At 45.4% G+C, this 21,362-nt stretch overlaps 1 protein-coding gene across 2 annotated transcripts in view; it reads right to left on the reverse strand.

Moving 5' to 3' along the window:
• LOC119446866 (transcriptional adapter 2-alpha) overlaps positions 1 to 20,931 on the reverse strand; it is a 96,651-nt gene extending 75,720 nt beyond the window's left edge. The window contains exons 1-4 of one of the 2 annotated variants that reach the window (XM_037711443.2): positions 20,564 to 20,931; positions 20,366 to 20,457; positions 13,557 to 13,654; positions 3,422 to 3,481 (exon numbers count right to left, since the gene is read on the reverse strand). In XM_037711443.2, the coding sequence (XP_037567371.1) occupies positions 3,422 to 3,481; positions 13,557 to 13,654; positions 20,366 to 20,457; positions 20,564 to 20,716 (403 nt within the window). In that variant the 5' untranslated portion in view covers positions 20,717 to 20,931. The remainder of the gene's footprint in view (positions 1 to 3,421; positions 3,482 to 13,556; positions 13,655 to 20,365; positions 20,458 to 20,563) is intronic. The other variant, XM_037711442.2, reaches the window with a different exon arrangement.
• Positions 20,932 to 21,362: the final 431 nt, after the last annotated feature.

Below are 21,362 nucleotides of genomic sequence, written 5' to 3' on the forward strand. Positions count from 1 at the left end.
ATCCTCTGTCGAGCAGAAGAAGCACGACGCCTTGCTAGGTTACGCACCCTGGCATTGCAGGACCAGTCCAAGATACGCTATGATGGGCGTCACCGCCATGTTTACTTCGATCCTGGTGACCTTGTGTGGCTCTGGACGCCGTTGCGGAAGCGTGGCTTGTGCCAGAAGTTTCTCGCCCACTACGTCGGTCCCTACGTTATTCTGGAGAGCCTCGACGAAGTGAACTATTGCATTGCGCGTCTCACGAGCAGTGGACAACACTCGGCCAAGGCTGAAGTGACACACGTCGCGCGTCTGAGGCGTTACAATCCACGAGATGACTGACTCGCCCGGCGGGCTTCGTCTGCCAGGGGGGAAATGTCACGACTCTTGCGATGAACCACGGATGCTGCGCTGATAACCAGGTGGAAAAAAGGGTGGAAGAGGAGAATGACGTTAGCCAAGCTGCATCGGGACCACTCTCGAAACGCGCTTATCAACCAGATTCATCTGGTTCTGCATTAATCACCTCGTGTGTAACAATATCTATATAATGAACAAGAAAGGGAACCGAGGGGGCTTTCTTCTCGTTCATTACATAACGAGGGTCTCGAATCCTGCAACATTGATGCCTTCAGGTAACATATGTGGGTTTATTGACCAGTTGCCCTCACCCAAAAAGATGACGTACTTGTGACGCCTGCAGCAAAAAGGATGTTCCACATCCGCTATCAAGGTTTGTGAGTGGTGGTGCTGGCTAACACTCCCAGGGTTAGTTGTAGTAGTAAAACATAAATGCTACCCCCCGAAAGTGGACGGGAAAACGGCACCACGGTAGCTCAATGGTAAGAGCATCTCACACGTAATGCGAAGACGTGGGATCGTTCCCCACCTGCGGCAAGTTGTTTTTTCATCTACTTAAATTTATCATTTCTTCATTTCAATTCGTAAGTACACATAATTGCCCCTATGTTGTCCTTGGTGTCAATGATGCTTGGAATCACAGGATCCGGATGTGCAACAGGTCAAGAATTCTAGGAAAAATAAGAGAATTTAATGACGTTTCGGCCTGGGACCAGCCTTCACTCCGACCAAGGCCGGGCCCCGCCTGAAACGGCAGTAACATCCTGGTATATTTACACACACACACACACACACACACACACACACACATGGTGGTCCTACCGTCTTCAGAGTGATTGCTCTAATGAAGGCAAGACCAAATGCCAAAACGCTATTAAAGTTATCTTTCATGTGTGCCGCACTAGGGATCTTCCTTCATGACTAAATGAGATTCTACGAGACAGTCGGTTTCGTCAAAACTCTCAAAGGCCACAGAAGTTGTCTTTAGGACATTCACATTATCTTTACTTTATTGCCACTGTCAAAGTCAACTTCAAGCAATTGTAGTGAAGCCAACTTTATCTAAAATTAAATAAATTTTTATGTATGTTCTGCAGATGAATATATTATTCTGAGTGCACTTCGGGTGTTTATTTAATGTGCCGATTCAATCAAACACATAAAAATTGACATTTCGGAATTTTTTTTTATCAAAAATAACTCTGGAAGTAAAGGATTAAAGATATGTGAGCTCAGAGCAAATGAGACTGGCTACAACACAGAACACTAGTTTCCTTGCTTCATTGACAACCTCAGGCACTACAACAATATATTTTATGGTTTCACACACACCTATACAAATGTACAAAATTGATACACCTTTGGTATAGCACAGCACTCATAATGCACAACTAAACAAATAAAAATTAACTGGTAATCTAAAGAAACCAAGGTTAGCCTTCACTAATTGACGAGCAGGTAGCTTAACGCTCAGGTGGCTCATAAAAGAGTATGCTGTGCCAAGAATCTTGGTCGAACAAGAGTGGTGACCGTCCTGTGCAGTGCCTCGGGGTAATGCATGCAGCAGTACAATACCTGTTTTCCTGTTTTTTACTCATGCCACAGCAGCCGATCAATTGCAATTAAATCACTAATCGCAGAATTGGAGAGTTAGAATTGCACTGCACAAAGCACTACTGGCAGTAATCCCTTCATACACGGCGTCCACATTTGTGGGCGCGACCTATTTTAGGAATAGAGCACAAACATCAAGCTTAGGGTAAATTGAACATTCTGCTGAACTATATTACTTCCATTTTACTTCTGAGTGATATGTATCGTTACAGAGTACCGCTTTTGTGAAGGTACTACTATGGTTTACGTGAAGTTTGACGTGGGGCATGTCGGTAGCAACCTCGAAATATTAACAGCCGAGCTGTTTAAGGTCGACGTTGAACCGTGCCGAGCATACACCAAGAATCGGCACAGCTGGATGAGGAGTGCGCGCCGGGGCGCAGGTGTTCGGAGAGCGGCGAGGGAGAGTGAGGAGGAAGGCGTGCACTGAGCAGCAGCTGGGTGGGAGAGGGTGTGCGCCAAGCAGTAGTTGAGGCGTAGAGAGAGAGAAGTGATGACATAACCATGACATGTAGGGTTCTCCCGAGCTGAAGAGAGTGTGCTCTGGCGGCGGCGTCATTCTGCCGTGAGCATGGCTAGGACGAAGAAGCAGCTTTCTCCCGAAGAAGAAGAGACGGGAGCGGCTTCAACGACGGCACGCAGATCCAGAATTCCGAGCAAGGGCTGCTGAAGCAATACGACGGAGGAGGGTTGGAGATCCAGAGTTTACAGAGAGAGAAGCTGCATCTCGGCAACGCTACAAAGAAGCTCACCGTGAAGACAGACAAATCGAAGTTAAAGCAAAGTTAAAGCTAAGTAAAAATTCAAGCTAATGCTAAGTATAAGCCAAGTTATAGATAAGTAATAGCTAGTATAAGCCACCAGCTTCGCTGTTTTATCAGTCTTCGCGCTGTCGAGTCTGTGAAGCTGACAAAATTTTTTTCTTTTCTTTCTTGAAATGCTTGCCGCCAATAAAAAACTTGTGCATGCAATTCGAGTGAGTGATTCCATCCTATATATGAAGAATCATAGCATGACTAACTTTACAATATTCAAATATTTAGTTAATCTTTAATTACGATGACTCATCATAAAATGCACAAAGAGTCATTCTACCACCTTGATTTGATTTGCTCAAGCCACCCTGGCATAAAATTATTCCCAGGTGTATCGACAGTCAATCATAATGCGTGTCTGAAGGGGACACCTCCAGCTCTTGTCGAATGTACGCCACAGTGCTACAGCTGACCTGCCAAGGAGGGCCGAGCCCCTACTTGAAAAATGGAAGAGGGGCCGGGCCTCGCTGACTTTAAGCACTGGGTTAGACACTGTACTCTGCGGTACAATTGCCCAGTGCAGAGCTCAGACCAAGAAGTTGACTGCACGCGACCAGGGGGAGTGCTCCCAGAGCACACACAAAAGTAGGGTAACCCCAGAGTTATGCACATGTTTTTTCATGCCACAGAGCAATGGGAAAGGGCCTCACCTCTGTAGGGCACTGGAGCAAGCTGGCAGCTGCCCACATGGCTGGGTTCAGGTGCAATGCCTGGGGCAAAAAAGCTGAGTTAATACACTGCGATACTACCATAATGAAATTTGCAGGACACAGGCAGCTGACATTGCTGATCTCACACCTTTCTCCCATGCAAAAATCCGACAGAACCCTTGTCACGATAAATGTTGATGCTACTGCAATTAGCAAAGAAGCAATGTTTCGACACACCGTGTCGCAACTGCCGAAACGTGCCACGTATAAGACGTGTATGCACTTCCCTCTGGACACACCGGGCCATCTAGTGCGCTGCAGCGAAGTCCCCGCGTTGTGTATGCGTGAATGTACTATATTCAGACAAGACTGTCTGAACATTTATGATGCCAGTTTTACTCTGCCCAACACCCAAAAGATAATATTTTGTCATTAAAGGGTGGCACATACGCAGTAGCACACACCCAGTGACCCAAGTTGACGTCACTGAAGAACGGGCACATGCCGAGTGGTGTCTATCCAGTGGCTAAGAGGTTACTTGCACATCCCCAGTGACCCAAACTTGCATCCCTCAAGTGGCTAGTTTCACAAGTTGGGGTAAATGAGGTTCACTGAAGGGCAGTGGCACATACCCAATGACACAAGTGGGCGTCAAGCAGGTTTACTGATGCAATGCACCTGTGACCAAAGTTGGCCCAACAATTGTTTTCGAACCCGGTTCCCTCATCACTGCAGTAAGATGCTCTAACCACTAGACCCAAGTCGGTGGTAAAACGGTTAGACAGAGTTGCCGACAGACCCTGAAAAGTGCGTGAGGCACCCTAATAACGCTAATTGCATTATTAATTCTTCACAGGTACTCAACAAATACTAGTACTAATACAGAACAATTTTCCAAGAAACATAATTGTGTTCAGCAAGCCCCGTTCAATGGTGCCGCATTCATCAGCAGACACTCTCAGCCCCCCCCCCCCCCCCCCCGATAATTAGAAATATCTTGCATGAGCAATAAAAACTCCAAGAATGCGATATAGCAGATGCTGCTGAAAATACCACCACGACCACTCGATGATCCGTGCCTTTTCATCCAGCGACCGTGCTATCACTTGACCTTGATGGACTGGTTGCCATAACAGCAACATGGCCCCTGGCCAAAAAAGTATTTCACATGCCCTGAACACATGAATTGTGCTCCATTCATTGTCCACTTTTGTCAGCATTCCACTCACATTGAACAACACAGCCTGTTCAGAACACCACAGCACACGAATTTGGGTAAATGGTGCTTACTGTAAAATGAAAGCGACCCCCCCCCCCCCCCTTTGTAACAAGCTGTCTTGCTCGAGAATGACAGCCGAGTTATTCTGTAGCTGGTGGAGCCATCAGTTCTCGGCACGTGGCCTGGGGCTTCTTATGAACTACCGACTTACTCCTGTGCTGCTTAGGTAAGGTGTTCATGCTTACCTAAAGAATAAAGACCTGTCAATGCATGAACTGTGGGATTTCTTCAGAAAGTTATTTCAGGTGTACTACCATGCGCATAAAAATATGTTTAAAGAGGGGCACGGGTCCTTAATGAATTGTCCGCGAGGTCACGGATGTCACCTACAAGATTGTTCCCGTCTCTCCGACTATACCACCTGCGATCGCTCCCAGTGACATAGTTCACATCAGCAGACTGAAAGCCTACCGCCCTCCTTCTAACGACAATGTGTGAAGTGCGCCGAGACAGCGCTTCCACTGCCGGGAGTAATGCTAGGAGAGAGACATTCAGCCTGGGGCAGACGACAAAGAAGACAGTTCTGTCTGGTGCTGGTGGCTGTCTACCATCTTAGGTACTGTGTCTCTCACATAGTGTAAATACAGTGTAAATAGTCCTGCCTTGTGTCGTTTCACATAACAATATTTGGTGATTTCATCGTAACTAACCATGCGCTGCTCTATCATCTCTGGGTGAGGCTGCTCTCTAGCTTGGTTAGTGAGTTCTCGAGCGAATGTGTGAGCCGCCTCGTTACCAGGAAGGGAGGCTTTCAAATTAGTTAAAATCTTAATCGCCTCTGGCGATAATCGCCCTCTTAAGAAATTTCAACCGCTGCTTTTGAGTGATTAATTATGTGTCTGGCCGACGAGGAAGCTCTCGCCAATGCGATGGCTAATTCCTCTGCTGTTTCTGCGCTGTGCGCTTGTAATGAGCCGCTAGCAGTTTTCTTGCCCTCTTTATCAGTGATTACGACAGTCATTTTTTGTTCATTTGGATATTTCGCAGTTGCGTTTTGACAACTCTGGGCTCTGACTCAGTCTTTGGACCACAACCGGCGTTCGCTGGCGCACCAGAAGGCCTCTTATTAATTTTCCGTGTTTTCGTGTAGTTATTTTCAGAAGCTGTTAAGTCGGCTTTAGAATTTGGCCTGGCGTTAGCACCTCGTTCACGGGGTGTGTGACAACCGTTTGAAAATGAAATGTTTTTTTCACAATTTTTGTCTCTCCAAGTTTCCGTTCAAACCATTCGTACAAAGACATCATTTCCAGCCCCTTCTTTGGTACACCTAGATGAGAATGATGCAAATGCTGACCACATGCAGAATGCCGAATACGAAAGCGAAAGATCGGGCGCCACGCTGTTGACAGACAGTGAAACTTGAAAGTGGAGGCACTTCCTTAGTGGCAGGTTCACTGGACATTGCAGCAAAAAAGCAAGTTGACAACTTCTCTAAGAGGCGCTTGTTGGAATCCCATTGGCAGCCACCCAAAAATTATAGCTTCCCACACTCCATCCACAAGAAAGGCGGCACAGAGGAGAGGGGATACTTGAGCCACTCACATTTGCTTAAATTTAAGTGGCTTGTTCTGTTGGACAGTCAAAGAGGTCTCTATTGCAAATACTGTGCATTGTTTGCAACGGGCAGCGTAGGAGGCTACCAAAAAAATTTTCCACTTCAAAAACTTGTGACGAGGCCGCTCAAAACATTTGCGAGGCTACAAGGTAAGGATGGTGATCTTCCTCTGCACTAGATACCACAAGGAAGCAGTGGAGGCCGGAAAGAACTTTCTTGCATTTGCTGCTGCACCAGAAAAAGTGCACCCGTTGCGACAGGAAGGGCGCTCAGAGAACAAGTTACTCTGAAGGCGTTAGGACTTGATCTTGAAAAGTGTGTTGGTACAGGCTGCAGCATCATGGCCTCTCAGGTTTGTGGTGCTGTATCTGAAATGAAGCACTCTGCACCCAATGCTGTGCACTGTCTTTGCTGCAACCATGCACTACTTGTCATTGTCAAAGTCATCGAGGCTTCAGTCCATTAGGAATGCTGTTGGTGTTGTGAAGAGGCAATTTCCTTCTTTGCAGAGTCGCCAAAACGAACAATTGTTCTGAAGACCATCCTTGGTGGCCAACTTAAAGGCCTCTGTGAAACAAGATGGGTTGAGCAACACGACAGCATTATCCGGTTTCAGGATTCACTTGGGAGCGTGACGAAAGCTCTGGATAATGTTTCCAGCTGGACAGAAATGCACAGCTCTGCGAAAGCTACGACACTCCGTGCAGCTGTCAGTGACGGCGAACTCCTGCTTGCAATTATTTGCTTGGCAGATATAGTGACGCTTCCGCTTAGTCGCCTGTTCCAAAGAGATTGCGTTGGCATTCGAACTACTAAGAACGCATTGGTAGACACCATGGCCGATCTTGATAACCAAACAGTGGACTCTGCCGAAACATTTTCACAGCTCTACAAAGATGTCGTTGCTTTGGCGGATGATCTGGAAACAGAGATGCGGACCCCATGGGTAACTAAAAGACAGGTGCAACGTGCCTACACTTGATGTAGAGCGCTACTACAGAATGGCAGTGTGCATTCCATTACTGGACTGATTTAAAAGCGAGATTCACAGTTGAGGCAGAAAGTGCCTACGAACTGTTGTGACATTTCAGATATGCGCTACAAAAGAGGACGACAAAAAAGCTTTCACAAGTATTGCGTTCACAAGATTTTCTGCGTTTGTGGGGGAAAATGCCTCAACGACAGCAAAGACAGGTCAAGCTGAAGACGGAGTTCCCACTACTGCTGTTGGCGTGTACGACAGGGAAGTCTTTCCTGCATTCCTGCAGATACTGGCCACTCTACCTGCGAGTGTTGCCAGTGCCAAAAGGTCTTTCTCTGCTCTATGCCATTTGAAGACTTGGATGCGTTCTCAAATGAGCGAAGGGCACTTGACTGGACTAGCATTGTTACATACTCATAGGGACATTGCCATTGACATGACAAAAGTAACTGAGCGGTTCACAATCAAAGATAGCGGACAACGCAGGTTCAAGTTTGTTATCTAAGTAGCTTGCATAGATTCGGTCTTTGCAAGGTTAACTGCCCAAGATACCAACCCTAATGCTTTTATAACAAAAACCTGCGAACCTTGTCATTGCAAATGGACATTTTTGTTCTTGTATAAATATTGTCTTTCCGCTGTACGTGTTGCTTTTCGATTCTTCTGTTTTCGTTGGTTAAGATTGTCGCCTGTTCTGACTGTACTAGTTGTACGTTTACTTTTAGTAGATGTTAGTGTAGCAGTTTTGCTTGTCTCTACATATCTGTATAGTATTTGAATTTTGTTCTTCCAGAGTTTACTTGTTGTCCATAACTCATGAGTGTTACTCTACTTTCCTATAGGCAAAGCTCGGCAGGGCATTTAGGGTAAATGAAGAAATAGCTGCACTCTGCTGGATAATGCTGTTTGTATCATTTTTCTAATTACTGCTTGTGTTCATATTTGTAGCCGATATTATCCAGATTCCTGTATAAAATTCTTGCTTTAGTTTTTAGTGCTATTACAAGGTTTGACCACACCCACCAGTGTCAATAAATTGTTTTCAAACTGGTCACATGGTTGTCTGCAAGATGATGATGGAAAAGGCACTAAGGCATGCAACTGAGAACAAATCATGTCCATTTAGTTACATACATGTGCTTAGTTGCGTGACCCGCCCTCCCCCAAAGTGGGCACCTGGATTTGGCCCTGAAAGGAGCCCGGCTGCTGCGTTTCTGAGCATTTGCACATGTGGGCACGCCATACAATACATGCGCAGGCTTCCACTAGATCGCACCAATTTTTCTTAAGTAAGCTCAAGAGAGGTGTCCTGCTGTAGTACATGCCTCATACATAACTTGTTTGGACAGTAACAATACATTGTGTCACTATATTGATTCAATGCTAAACACATTACCGTGGACAGTCAGAGTGAGACGGGTTCTGCCGAATTTTTGCACCGCGAGTAGAAGTGCCAACTTCCAAGAATTCTTTCAGAGAAATAACATCAGAGGCATCAGAGTACCATCCTATCACCCCGAGTCCAATGGCGATGCAGAGTTTGTAGTTCAGCTCGTAAAAGAAGAATCTAGCAGAACCTCATTTCATGATGAATGTCGATTTTACTGCAATTAGCATTGAAGCAATGTATCAACACACCATATTGCAACCGCCGAAATGCACCATGCATAAGGCATGTATGCAGTTCTCGCACTCCCCTCTGGACACGCTGCAGCATCCAGTGCCGTCGCAGCAAAGTCCCTGCATGGCACGTGTGTGAATATACATTCAGACAAGATTTATTTATTTATTTTCAAATACTGTTAGCCCATCCAGGCTGTTACAAGGGTGGGAAGGGTACATTCAATCAATACAGCACAGTTCCAACTCTTTTTCAAAAGTTTCTAGCGACCAAGTGTTATCAAATACGCGTTGGTCAAGGTTATTCCATTCTATAATTGTTTTAGGCAGAAATGAATATTTATAGACATCAACACTTGGCTCGTAGGACATAACTGCAAAGGGATGGTTAGTACATGATGATAGTCTACCGGATGGCTGCAAGTATAAGCCCGAATTCAAATTGAATCTATTGTGATAGAGCTGGTAAAGATACTTAAGCCTAGCAGTTTTCCTGCGCATAACAGCCAAAGTTGGTAGCTCTGCACTGTGCAAGAACTTCTGTTACGGACTGCATTCTTCGGTAACAAAAAATACAAACCTCACTGCCGATCTCTGAACATGTTTAAGTTTGTCAATGAGATATATTTTAAATCTGGATCCCAAATTATACTTGCGTATTCCAGAGTTGGCCTTGCTATTGATATATATGCTTTTAGTTTGACACCTGACGGTGCATCTTTTAGTTTTCGCCGTAGGAATAGGAGTTTTCGTTGGGCTGTTCCACATATATTTTGTACATGACCCCTCCAGTTCATGCCATGAGAAATCGTAATACCTAAATATTTTAATTTACTGGAACGTTTTATTTCTATGTTGTTAATTATGTACAGGAACACAAATGGCATCTTCTTGTTTGACACAATCATAGAAGTAGACTTTTCATAATTGATTTGCATGTTACATTTTACACAACAGACATATACAACTTTCAAAGAGTCATTCAACAGGACCTGGCCTTGCAGGCTTTTTATGCGACATTATATCATCCGCAAACAATCGCACTTCGATGAGAGGGTGTATGTTCTTTGCGATATCATTGATATATAATAAATACAATATAGGACCCAGAACGGACCCTTGAGGAACCTCCGATGATATTGATGAAGTCAAAGAGCATTCTTTATCTATTACTACAAAGTGTTCTCTGTTAGTTAAATAAGCCTTGATCCAATTGATAATTTGTTAATCGATACCAAACTCACGCAATTTGTGTAAAAGTTTGACATGACACACTCTGTAGAATGCCTTGGACCGATCAACATCAATTTGTTATCTTGAGTTTAAGGCTGTAGAAAAAGCAGGAGTAATGTTATGGTTTGGGTTCACCTCCACTTCCATGGGAGAAACTTGCATTCTTTTTTTGTCATTGAAGGCAGCACACATGCAGTGACGAATAGCTCGTGACCCAAGTAGGCACATATGTTGTAGGACATACACAGTTAGGAACCAAGTTGGTGTGAAAGAGATTCAATGAAAGGAGCCCAAAAACACTTTTTATCCAAGTCGAGAAATGCATTTGACATTTAAATTTTCAGAAATACTTTGCAGCAAGCATTCAGCAGAGTTGGCAATCGCATTTGATCCCCTTTGCGGTGCTCCTTCTTCAATGCCTTGCACTGCGGCCTACTGAACGTCCCCGCAGCACATATTTCAGATTTGATTTTGGATGTTCACGTAGACGCCACTACTTCCAATGTACGATGCACCAAACCCCGAGGCTATCCCTTAACTTAAGGTTGAGTTCATGATGTCTCATCCCTTGCTGTGTTATAGGGCACTAGCTAGCTACGCAAGGCTCTGTTTTCTCGCACCGAGTGGCAAGTAGCACATTTGCTTTCACAGTTATTCTCTATGGCAATCGCACAATTTCCAAGGGTCGAATGAAACGTCATCTTTCTGCTCGCTCGTGCTGTTACGTCAGCAGCACCCACATCGGGTAAGCAACGGCTGCCGCACTAAGGGCTCGCATTTAAAGGATACCTAATGTAATGAGCTTTGACCGTGATGGTGATACACCTTGAAAGTGTGCAACTCAGGAAGCAGACGACCTGTCCAAGTCAGATGTTGGCACCCGGGCTGGCTAACCACACCCCTGGAGCCACGTCAATGATAGAGACCAACCAGAGCACGCAGTTGTCTTCGGCGAGCCGCAGAGTTGTGGTGGCTGTGATATCTGCGCTACGTAGCAGACACAGCTGCATGCCACTGTGCTCAACGTTTGCTATGTGCACGAGAGAAGCGGGGGCATGCTAGCGCTCGTGTGCTCCAGTCTGGCCGGGCTACGCGGTGCAGACAGGCTTTCTCCGGCACCAGCTTGACCGACGGATAGTAGCCACATCCACATTGCGCATTCTGAAGCAATTTCAATAGCTCAATACGAAGCAATGTCTGCCAAAACGTCTAGCCAAGAGCGTACAGGAGTAAGCACACACTGGCAAACGTACGCGTGGTCTCACCTTTAGTTTTGCATGGTTCAAGGCTAGTCAAGCGTTCAAAAGTAATCTAAATTAGAAATGCCTCATGGCTACAACACCGATAAGCAGTGTGGGCAAAGTTTAATTCCTATGCAGGCAGTCGTGGTCAAGCGTGAGCAGACAATAATCAGCTATTTCCGGAATTATGCAATTCTTAACAAAATTATATCTGCAGATTTTCGCCTACTTCAACCTCTTTTTAAACTGCGTTAATAAATATACACAGTAAAAGAGGGAAGAAGCGCACTGATCTAAACAACCTCCTTATTGATGTTGGCATCAGCCAATAGCACTTGTCTATGGGAATCTTGCGTACGACGACATATGCGGTAGTTTGAAAACAAGTAAGGGGAAGACCTCGTTTTAAAGATAAAGAATATTTGATGAAACGGTGACTTTGCCCTCCGCCTCTAAGCTCCATGCGCAGCGCACGACTGCAAAATTTGGCTGAGACGTTCACAGCAGCAAATGCTATCCGCAGATTGTATCAAGGGCTGGTTGAGGACCTCTCAAAGAGCAGCACATACCCAGCGACCCAAATTCACATCAAAGAGGTTCACCGAACATCATCACATAAGCAGTGACCAAAGTTAGGGTAAACGAAAGAGTGGCACATACCGACCTAAGTTTGCCTGACAACTGGTCTAGGTCACAGTAGCCCGATGCTCTAACCATGGACAACCCAAGTTGGTGGCTGGGAAGACCCCTAAGAATGCGATAAAAATAAGCTGAAGAAGTCATCGCCAGTTGAATTCCAAAGGAAGACTTGGCATTCTTTGGATACACTTTCCACGGACTATGTCTCCCATCTACCTGGGTAGCTCGTCGTCGAATGGTGCTGTGCCGAGGGTTCGAAGCCAGACCAACTTGGGCCACCGAGTATGTGTGCATACGTGCCGCTCTCGAAGGAACCTCTTGTATAGGTCACTGGGTAGGTATCACTGTTCGAAAAAACTCTTTGATGCCACATGGAGCACTGGGTACACACCACTCGGTCTTTCTGGCCTTCAATGAGATGCCAACTTGGCTCACTGGGTGTATGCCAACAAGTGTCTTCAATGAACGTCTTTGACGCCAACTCGAGTAACTAGGTATGTGCCACTGGGAATGTGCTGGTCTACAATGACCAAAAAGGCCCTGTGGCACTTCTGGCACGGCCCTAGTCAACCGTGTGAGCTGGTGCAAAGATAGGCAAGAAAGAGGAATTGACGGTGGGCGGATCCCAAGTCGGGTCTCTCACAACTGCCGAAATAAAGTCACCAAGTTTCTAACTACAAAAACTGTGCTTAGTAACCCACAGTTACGGGTCGGCGGACTCAAATAAAACCTGCAACGGATAGGACCACGGATGCCAGAAACTCCGCCCACACCACCTCTGAAACCGATTCTGGACCTTCCGCAAGTGTGATGGAAGCTCCGGCTAACGTCACCATACGGCAGTTGTGGATTACTGACCCAGCATTATGGTTCGTTCAAGCCAAGAACCAGTTCTGCACGACACGAGTCGCATCGCCTTGGAAGTTCGCAAGTACGTGCTGCTCTATGAAGCGCTGCCAAAGCAAGCAATGGCCAAGGTACGTGACATCCTGGTACTGCCACTGGGCAAAACTCCACACACATCAATCAAAGGGACTGCCTCGTCCCACCTACACATCACTGTATCCAGCAGCTCCCGAGTACCGAGGAGCTCGGTGACAAGACGTCCGACCCAGTTTCTGCGTCACCTTCAGCATCCACTCGACAACGTGGCAGGTTTCCTTAACACGGCCATATGTACTACGCGAGTCGTTCCTGCAGCATCTTCTGGCCAATTTAGGATTGACTCTCATTGTACAAACGAGTGAGCGAGTTGACTGCTGCGCCGAGGTCGTACGGCCACTTTGGGGCTCCGACGCGAGCTGCATTGCTCGCTGTTAAGAACTTGGTACACATTGCGTATAAACATTAGATCGCGCCGAGTTAATTGTCTCTGCCTTCACTAAAGTAGTGGCGTTATGCAAGGTCAGAGAAATCTAAACCAAAACTGATGCAAAGCTCGCCCAGACTACATTGCATGTGACTGCAATCATGTGCAGAAGCTCTGCCCCCGTAGATTTCGCTTCACCGCCAAAAGAAGTCTGTGAGTATAGTGCATCAGATTGTTGCACCATGTTGCACAACAAGAAACAGTTTCTGATTCAAACCTTTAAGAAGATCTTGCGGAGCATAGATGTAATATTGCAAATAGTGAGACTTGCATTCCTTTGCAGACTTCGAACCCACATGGTTTGCAATGTCACTCCTGAAAAGCAATAAGAAATGAAATGTTTTTAATAAATTAGTTCCTGCATTATGGTCCCTTGATTTATATCCACACCACAGCATGATGCTGGTGAGCATCCAAGATCTGCAGCTACAAGACAAGCATGCAAGCAAACTTGTATCACATGAAATCCTATCTCATGGCTTTGTGATTTTCCTAAACTGTCTGTCGCAAAACTTTCACACATTTTATTCGAGGAGTTCTTGCACCAGATAAATCTCAGCCCAGTGATCATGGTCCCAAGTTTCAACTCATGCAGTGCCCCCCCTCCCTCCCGCCAATTTTTTTTTTTTTTTTTTTGGGGGGGGGGAGGGGGGGAATCTGAAATATGGCAAGTCGCATACTGGCCATGCCACCCAATTGGCCACTTCTTTCTACGCTGCTTCATGCATAGCAGGCAATGCTACAAAGGCACTCTTAGAGCACATTTGCGACCAAATAACAGTGTGTCACATGCAAAAGACTGTAAGTGTCATGTAATTTCATGTGACATTACCGTATCTTCAGTAACATAAGTTGTACCCCCCCCCCCCTTTTTGCAAGTTTCTAAAAAAGAAATGGTATACAACAGACAGTTTTAGTAAAGCGTGTTTATCGTAACAGTGGGATCAAAATACACAAGCCGAGAACGCGAAATGACCCATAGCATTAGCGTACGCATGCTATTTCTCATAGAGTTAACATTTCCATCCTTGCGTGGTTTATGTAGTCTATATAAAGACATGGAACGGTCCCAGCCGCCCGCTTCGAACAAACTTCGGCATTGTGTTGGTAGAACTACCTTCGTTTGTAGCAAGTGAGTGTAAATGGCTTTCGCATAGTCTCAGGTCACTTCGATGACAGAGTATAATTGATACCCTTGCCGAGCTTTTGAGATTTGCTTCTCATTTTAACCGCTTCGAGGCCTAACATGATAAATGATGATGATGACAAAGATTTATTGGCATCGCCTTTGAAACGGGGCTGTGACAAATAGTCACCTAGCCTGCTTGATTTAATCAAGTATACTGTACATGTTTTTCATTCTATCCTTTTTATATACACCTCCACATCTCTTTTTTCTCTTCCTCAAAACTTCTCTACCATGGTTCGCTACCTATGCCTGTAACGGATCCGGTCGTATCAATCTTTTCCCTGCTTTTTTTCCACCAGTACTCTAAACGTCTCTTGCTTATCTCGACTGCCGACCAATTGATGTTTCCATCCACTTTAAATCCAAACGCTTCTGGAAGGTGTGCATAACATACAGGTCCCACTGGGTGAATCCCTTCGCATACTATAAAGATGTGCCGAGTGGTCTCCGGATTTTTGCTGCAGCATACGAGGTCTGCTAGAAAAGTATCCGACCTTATTTTTTTTTTGCGAACACCTGATGGATATGAAACAAGCACGCTTGCATCAGTCGACCTTGAACCTTTGTGCGCATGCGCAAATTTTTCCCCGCCTGCCGATAGCATCAATCGCTGGGACGCAGCATTTCAGTGAGGCAGTGCGCAGTGCTCTCGTCAGTTTTTTTTTTATTGCAAGGAAAATGATGGAGCGACTGGAGCAGCGCTACTGCATCAAATTTTGCCAGAAACTGGGCGACAGCCAAGTGGAAACCATTCGGAAGATTCAGACGGCTTTCGGTGACGAGGCTATGAGCAGCACACAGATTAAGGAGTGGTACAACCAGTTTAAAGATGGCCACACATCGGTGGAGAGCGAGTCACGCTCCGGTCGTCCATCAACTCGAGTTGTTGCCGATGGCTGCTTGCCGGTTCTAAGTTTCGCAATCCAAAATACACGCAGCTTCTCAGCCTGCGGGCACTTGTGAAGGCTTACACCAGGCTCCGTTACATACGCGTCCGGCACTGCGGCACCGAGCGATAGCCTACCATGTCGGACGCCTTCAAAGGCAGCCACTACTTACTATATAGTGCTTTCAAGTGCAATCACGCAGACACACGAAGCGGGAAAACATCCCCACTTAATCAGAACCGTAGCACAGGTGGGACTAAACTTTAGTTTTCAGCTCGCTTTCGGAGCTTCCGAAGAAGAGGATGCAGATGCTATGTCCACGTGATCCCTCATACTACGTCACGCCGGCGGTGGCACCAGCTTTTCCAGTGGTGGAGCTCGCCCCCAATAAGGTAACGCTCTGCTCTGTTGTTACTGTGTGTGCTCAGTACGAACAGCCGAAAGATAACATCCCGCAACTAAGCAGCCTGAGCACAGGCAAAGAAAAATTAAAATGGTGACCAAATACAAAAGGAACTTCTTGCGCTGGCAGCTGATGATGATGATAATAAAGTGGTGCATTTTGAAACAGGTTAAAGTCACTAGAACCTGGACTTGCTTTCCCAGGGGCACTATTTAGGACACTGCCAACTTCTGCCATGTTGTTGAATTCGGTAATGGTGGCGTTTCGAGCCAATAAGAGGCTGCTGTGGGCTTCTTTGATTGGCTCAAAATGCCACAATTACCAAATCCGACAACTTGCAGGAATCTGGCAATGTCCAGAATAGTACTCCAAGTTCCAGTGACATTAAAACAAGTAATCTTGAGCACCACAATGTAACACTAAAAATTGTGGAAGCCTTTAATTTCTATTGCATCAGTTCCGTGGGTTTAACCTTTTTTTAAATAAAAGCTAACCTATAATTGAAAACTACAGCGTTACCTCCAATCATGGCGGCACCTACTGATATTACGGAAGGTATGCTGATGGCCTTCACTGCTGCCACTGCACATAAAATTTACTGTATATGCTACCAAAGGCTTTGGTAGCATACACAGCAACTTTAGCTGAGCTGCTTAAACAGTGAGCCCGACGAGCTAACATCTGTACTGATGGTTCCTCCACTGTTAATAAGATTCGATTTCTTTCAGAATGCTGCTACACACGGTTTATGTTTTTCGCAAAAAGAAAAAAAAAAAACAACCACCACATATATTGGTTGCGCCAGCACACATGGTTTTATTCACATATGAGTCGCACCATTGTAGAAGACGTACCAAGACTTCTGCATCAATACATAGAGTAAGTCTCATGCTTTAGTTTCACAAAATAAGACATAATTATAACGTAGAAGACATCACATATATGAACTGTTGAGTAACACATATTTGGAATGCATACATTGTGGAATTTGCAATCTGGTCAGATCGAATTGGCCCAGAGGGTTGCCTCTCTGATTGGCTCAAAATGCCGCCATTACAGAACTTGCCAATATGGCCAAATTTTACAATGTCACCCTGCTCACAACTAAAACATGGTACATCGCATACTGGAAGCACAAAGGTGCCCGGCAATTTGACATTACTAACCATACGGCCACAAGTTGTGATGTCTGAAGTAATTATTCCGTAGACGCGGAACCAAAAACAACTGCCCTGTGAAATCTGCGGAGTGGGACCGTCCTACTAGTGTAGCTTCTGCCTGCTGAAGTACAGCAGACATGTTGAATGAACATATTCGGCAGAATGCCTCACGCAGACACAAATAGAAGCTCAAAATGACATATGTTACGGGGATGTTGGGAGTATAGACGATGTATTTACAATATATGTATACACAAGTAGAGTTAATGTGGTCAAGATAGCTGACCAGCAACAACAGCTAGTGTCTCTCGATCTTTTCTTTCCTCCTATCACAAGACCCCCGGTGAGCTGAAGCGCCGTCTCGGCGTATGTCAGATGAATAACTGCGAGCGAAGTATGGCTTCAACCGCGAAACGTGCACAATGTTAACTTGACGTAGGACTTCATAAGAATAAGATTAAATGGCGGACAACACCTGTCTTAGCGAAGTTATGGTTCGTGGATAGTTATTCTACCTGGACCGCTACATATTTCGGCGCAGTCGACGATGAACATGTGGGTTACGTTCTGCATCGACCAGATGTCTTCGCAGCATGTTGTCATCAAAAGTTACCAAGTGCAAGGTGAGCCATCAACTGACCTTCCACGTCATGTTAGTTCATCTTCTTTCTTTCTGGGGTTTTACGTGCCAAAACCAGTTCTGATTATGAGGCACGCTGTAGTGGAGGGCTCCGGATTAATCTTGACCACCTGGGCGTTTTTGCATTTCGCCTCCATCGAAATGCGGCCGCCGCGGGCGGGACTCGATTCCGCGATCTCGTGCACAGCAGCGCAACGCCTTGGCTGACTCAGCCACCGCGGCGGGTAACCTGGCTGCTTTCGACATCAGTGCTGTAAACAGATGGGATGCTGCTTTATGTTACCAGTACACATCAGTCTCTCCTCTAGAGTATGTGCTTGAGAAGCGTCGTTTACTGCATGCTGCTGAGTATAGACTCTTCTCAACAGCAGTTCTTGCCTTAGTGACGCAGGGTCTCTGTGAGGACATTCAAAATGAAGTTCAGATGAGAGCCCCAAAGACCCTAGAGGAGATTTTGCAGTGCCTCCAGAATCTGTTACCAGGAAAAGAACTGGAACAGGAAGGCTCAATGTGGAGGAGACAACTGGTGTTTAACAATCAGGACGTGAATAAATTGAGTGTCCATAAGAGTGCCTTTCCTCAAATAACTATGCACATAACTCCATGCACATTTCGGGCCAATCTGCTGATAATGACTGGGATAGCGTCGAACACCATTCTGTCAGTGCACAGGATCAAGCACCCTACCAACTACAACCAAAACTCAGTGAAAGCCATCGGCACCACCGTAACGATCCCCATGAGACGGTGTACGTAGTGTCGTCCAGTTTACTACAGGTACCCGTCAAGATCGATGGTGTCAAAATGAAAGCCTTGGTAAACAGTGGAGCTTCAGTATCAATTATTAACAAGAATCGATTGGATATCAGTCGTTTTCACACTGGCAAAGCTCTTCACGTACAAGGATATGATGGTTCGGTGAGCTTACACAAGTAGTGGGCATCCGTAGTAATTATATTTCAAGGTCATCTAGTCACGAGCCACATGTTAGCAATCCCAGATGTTACATATGACTTTCTCCTGTCTCGCTCTGACATGAAGAAACTCAAGATTAATCTTTATTGGGACGACAAAGTGCTCGGTGAAGAAGAATCAACAGTGAAGGGAAATGCTGAGATACCTAGACCACTACAAATAATTCAGTGCGAGGAAGACATTGGAGTTATATATCCTGAGCTCGTTTGTGTGGGAAACTACCTGCCAGCAATGAAGTCACATGTGGTTCCATTTGAAATTACTGATAAAAAGGTGACGAAAAGCTCCATACAATATGTCAAGAGAAAAGAAGATACAGCTGAAAAAGCAATTGCAAGCAATGTTAGAGGCTAATAGTATTCGACCTTCCGTCTCACTGTTTGCCTCACCCATAACAATTGCACCCAAAGAAGACTATACCTTCCGTCTTTACACTGATTATAGGGCCTTTAACCAGCAAACGGAACTTATACCTTTCCCAATGCCGAACATAGATACCATTATAGATGAAACAGGTGGATGCCACTGGTTTTTTCGTATCGATCTTTCTAAGGAGTTTTGGCAAATTCTGCTCTAGGTTTTGTCGAACATTAGGTCTGCTTCTTCTAAATGTCTGGTTTGTACTGCAGCATTACTAATGCCACAAATGGTACAGTTCTGCAAGATGTTCTCAAGCTTTGTCCCGAACACAATTTTCAAACAAGCTTTTCAGTGACGCAACAAAGTTGCTCACAGTCTCTGCTCGAACACGATCTGAAGCACTGCAGCAGAGAACTTCGTCAAGGGACTTATCTTGAGGGTTTGACAAGGTTAGGTTCTTTGCCCACAGCAGCTGAAGAGGACAGCTTTTTTTTTTTTTTTCTTCCTCAACATCGTTTGCAACATAGAAGGCCTTAGGGTGCTCCATGTCACATGGCCAGTCTTCATCTCTGCTGTTGAAGGGTTCAATGTTGCTGTACACTGGCGTCACGAACTGAGGCTACTAACTTAAAAGGAGCTGCACTGCTTTTTTGCGCTGTGTTTTTTCCAATGAATCACCAACACGCCCAAGCTTCCACGCTAAATAACTGAAAAGGTTTCACAGCTTGGAGCGATGATACAATGATTTTTTTTTTTTTCATGGCCAAAAATGTCCCAGGCCAGGGGGCGTAGCCTAGAAGGGGCAGCAACCATGTCGCAGCCACGACAACCAAGAACCAGCACATATGGCAGCACGCAACGAAATGAACTTCATTCAGACTGCATGCAGCTGTCACCGCTGCGGCATGGTTGCTGTCACTTCTAGGTTATACCCCCTAGCCTGTGACAACCTATACATATAATTTTCTGATGTTTCAGAGACATGGGCTGGTCACAGCTAGTGCAAAGTCTAGTGTTTTACAAAGGACTGTCGGCTCATAGATTGTCATGGCACAGTTGTGCAAGAACACGCCCACCACCCACCTAGACGTCTAAATGTTCTCTCTCAGCTCTAGTTTGTTGGTGTGCATGTTTTCACACAACTATGGATGCGACGCCTATTGGCTTGTGCTACTATGCGGGGGTGCTTGCTCTGGGTGTGCACGTAGGAACGGGCACCACCGTATCCCCACTCGAATGCCGCGCTGCACTGACCACGTAGCCGAACTCAATGTCGAAGTTATCTAACTGAACACTGTCAGTCATTTCTCAAGGTATTCTCTCTCAAATCGATAAGCAACGCAAAAAAAAGAAATCGCTTTCGTCGATTCGTTGTTCAGCTAATATAAACCAGACAGAGCGACGTCACGTACCAGTTTCCGACGCCGCATTCCAAGAGTGCGTCGAGTAGCTTCAACTCTTCTGCGGCAGTCCATGTTTTACACAGCAACGGGAACTCAGTCGTCTGCAACGAGCAAGATAACAATTATTCTTTCACCAAATGTACACATACAGAGAAGTTAGTGAGCGCTCGCGTATTTAAAACTGCCAAAGACCAACACAACTCTTACCACGACACTGTACTGATGATCATTCTTGTGCGTCAAGGACTCTAGGCCTCTAGAAAAGCACCGTATGCAGATAGGCACTTTCGGGTCGCAGTTCACACACAGTATATGCACGTCCACGAAAACGTAGCTACAGAAGGAGCACGATTCCGACATAACACGCAGTGGTCACCGAACTTCCCTTGTGTTCAATCACAAAATCGGAGAAACCCGAAGCTAAAAAAAACAAACAAACAGAGCTCCACACGCAAAAATATCTTTACTTCAGCCGTAACAGCGGTAAGTGGCCATAGAATAAAGAACCAACCAAGAACCAACGGCCGAAAGACACAACCAGCGACTACCACAGAACACCCATACCACTACCAGCGTGGTCGTTGTGATCGTGGTTGCCATAGACAACGCCTCCTATAAATATAGGAGGCGTTTTTATAGAACTTTATATATATATATATATATATATATATATATATATATATATATATATATATATATATATATATACAGGAGTTCATAGTTTGTATAGGCGTTTTTATAGGAGGCGTTGCCATAGAGCAATGCCTTTGCATAGAGTTTCCATCATACAATAAAGACCAACTGTAGAGAAGGGAGACCAACGTTACTAGTAACGTTGAGGGAGACTACCTTCCACAGTGGTACGCACCATAGAGTTTCATATTAGAAACTCTATGGTACGCACTATGCGTTACGAAAATAAGAAGCGGCAGCGCATGGAACTCACTGGGGTACCCGACAGATAGCGCTGCTCAAACAGAAAGCGGAAATCTTTTTTTTTTTTTTT

Source organism: Dermacentor silvarum, chromosome 3 (genome assembly GCF_013339745.2).
Source record: "Dermacentor silvarum isolate Dsil-2018 chromosome 3, BIME_Dsil_1.4, whole genome shotgun sequence".
Lineage (NCBI taxonomy): Eukaryota > Metazoa > Arthropoda > Arachnida > Ixodida > Ixodidae > Dermacentor > Dermacentor silvarum.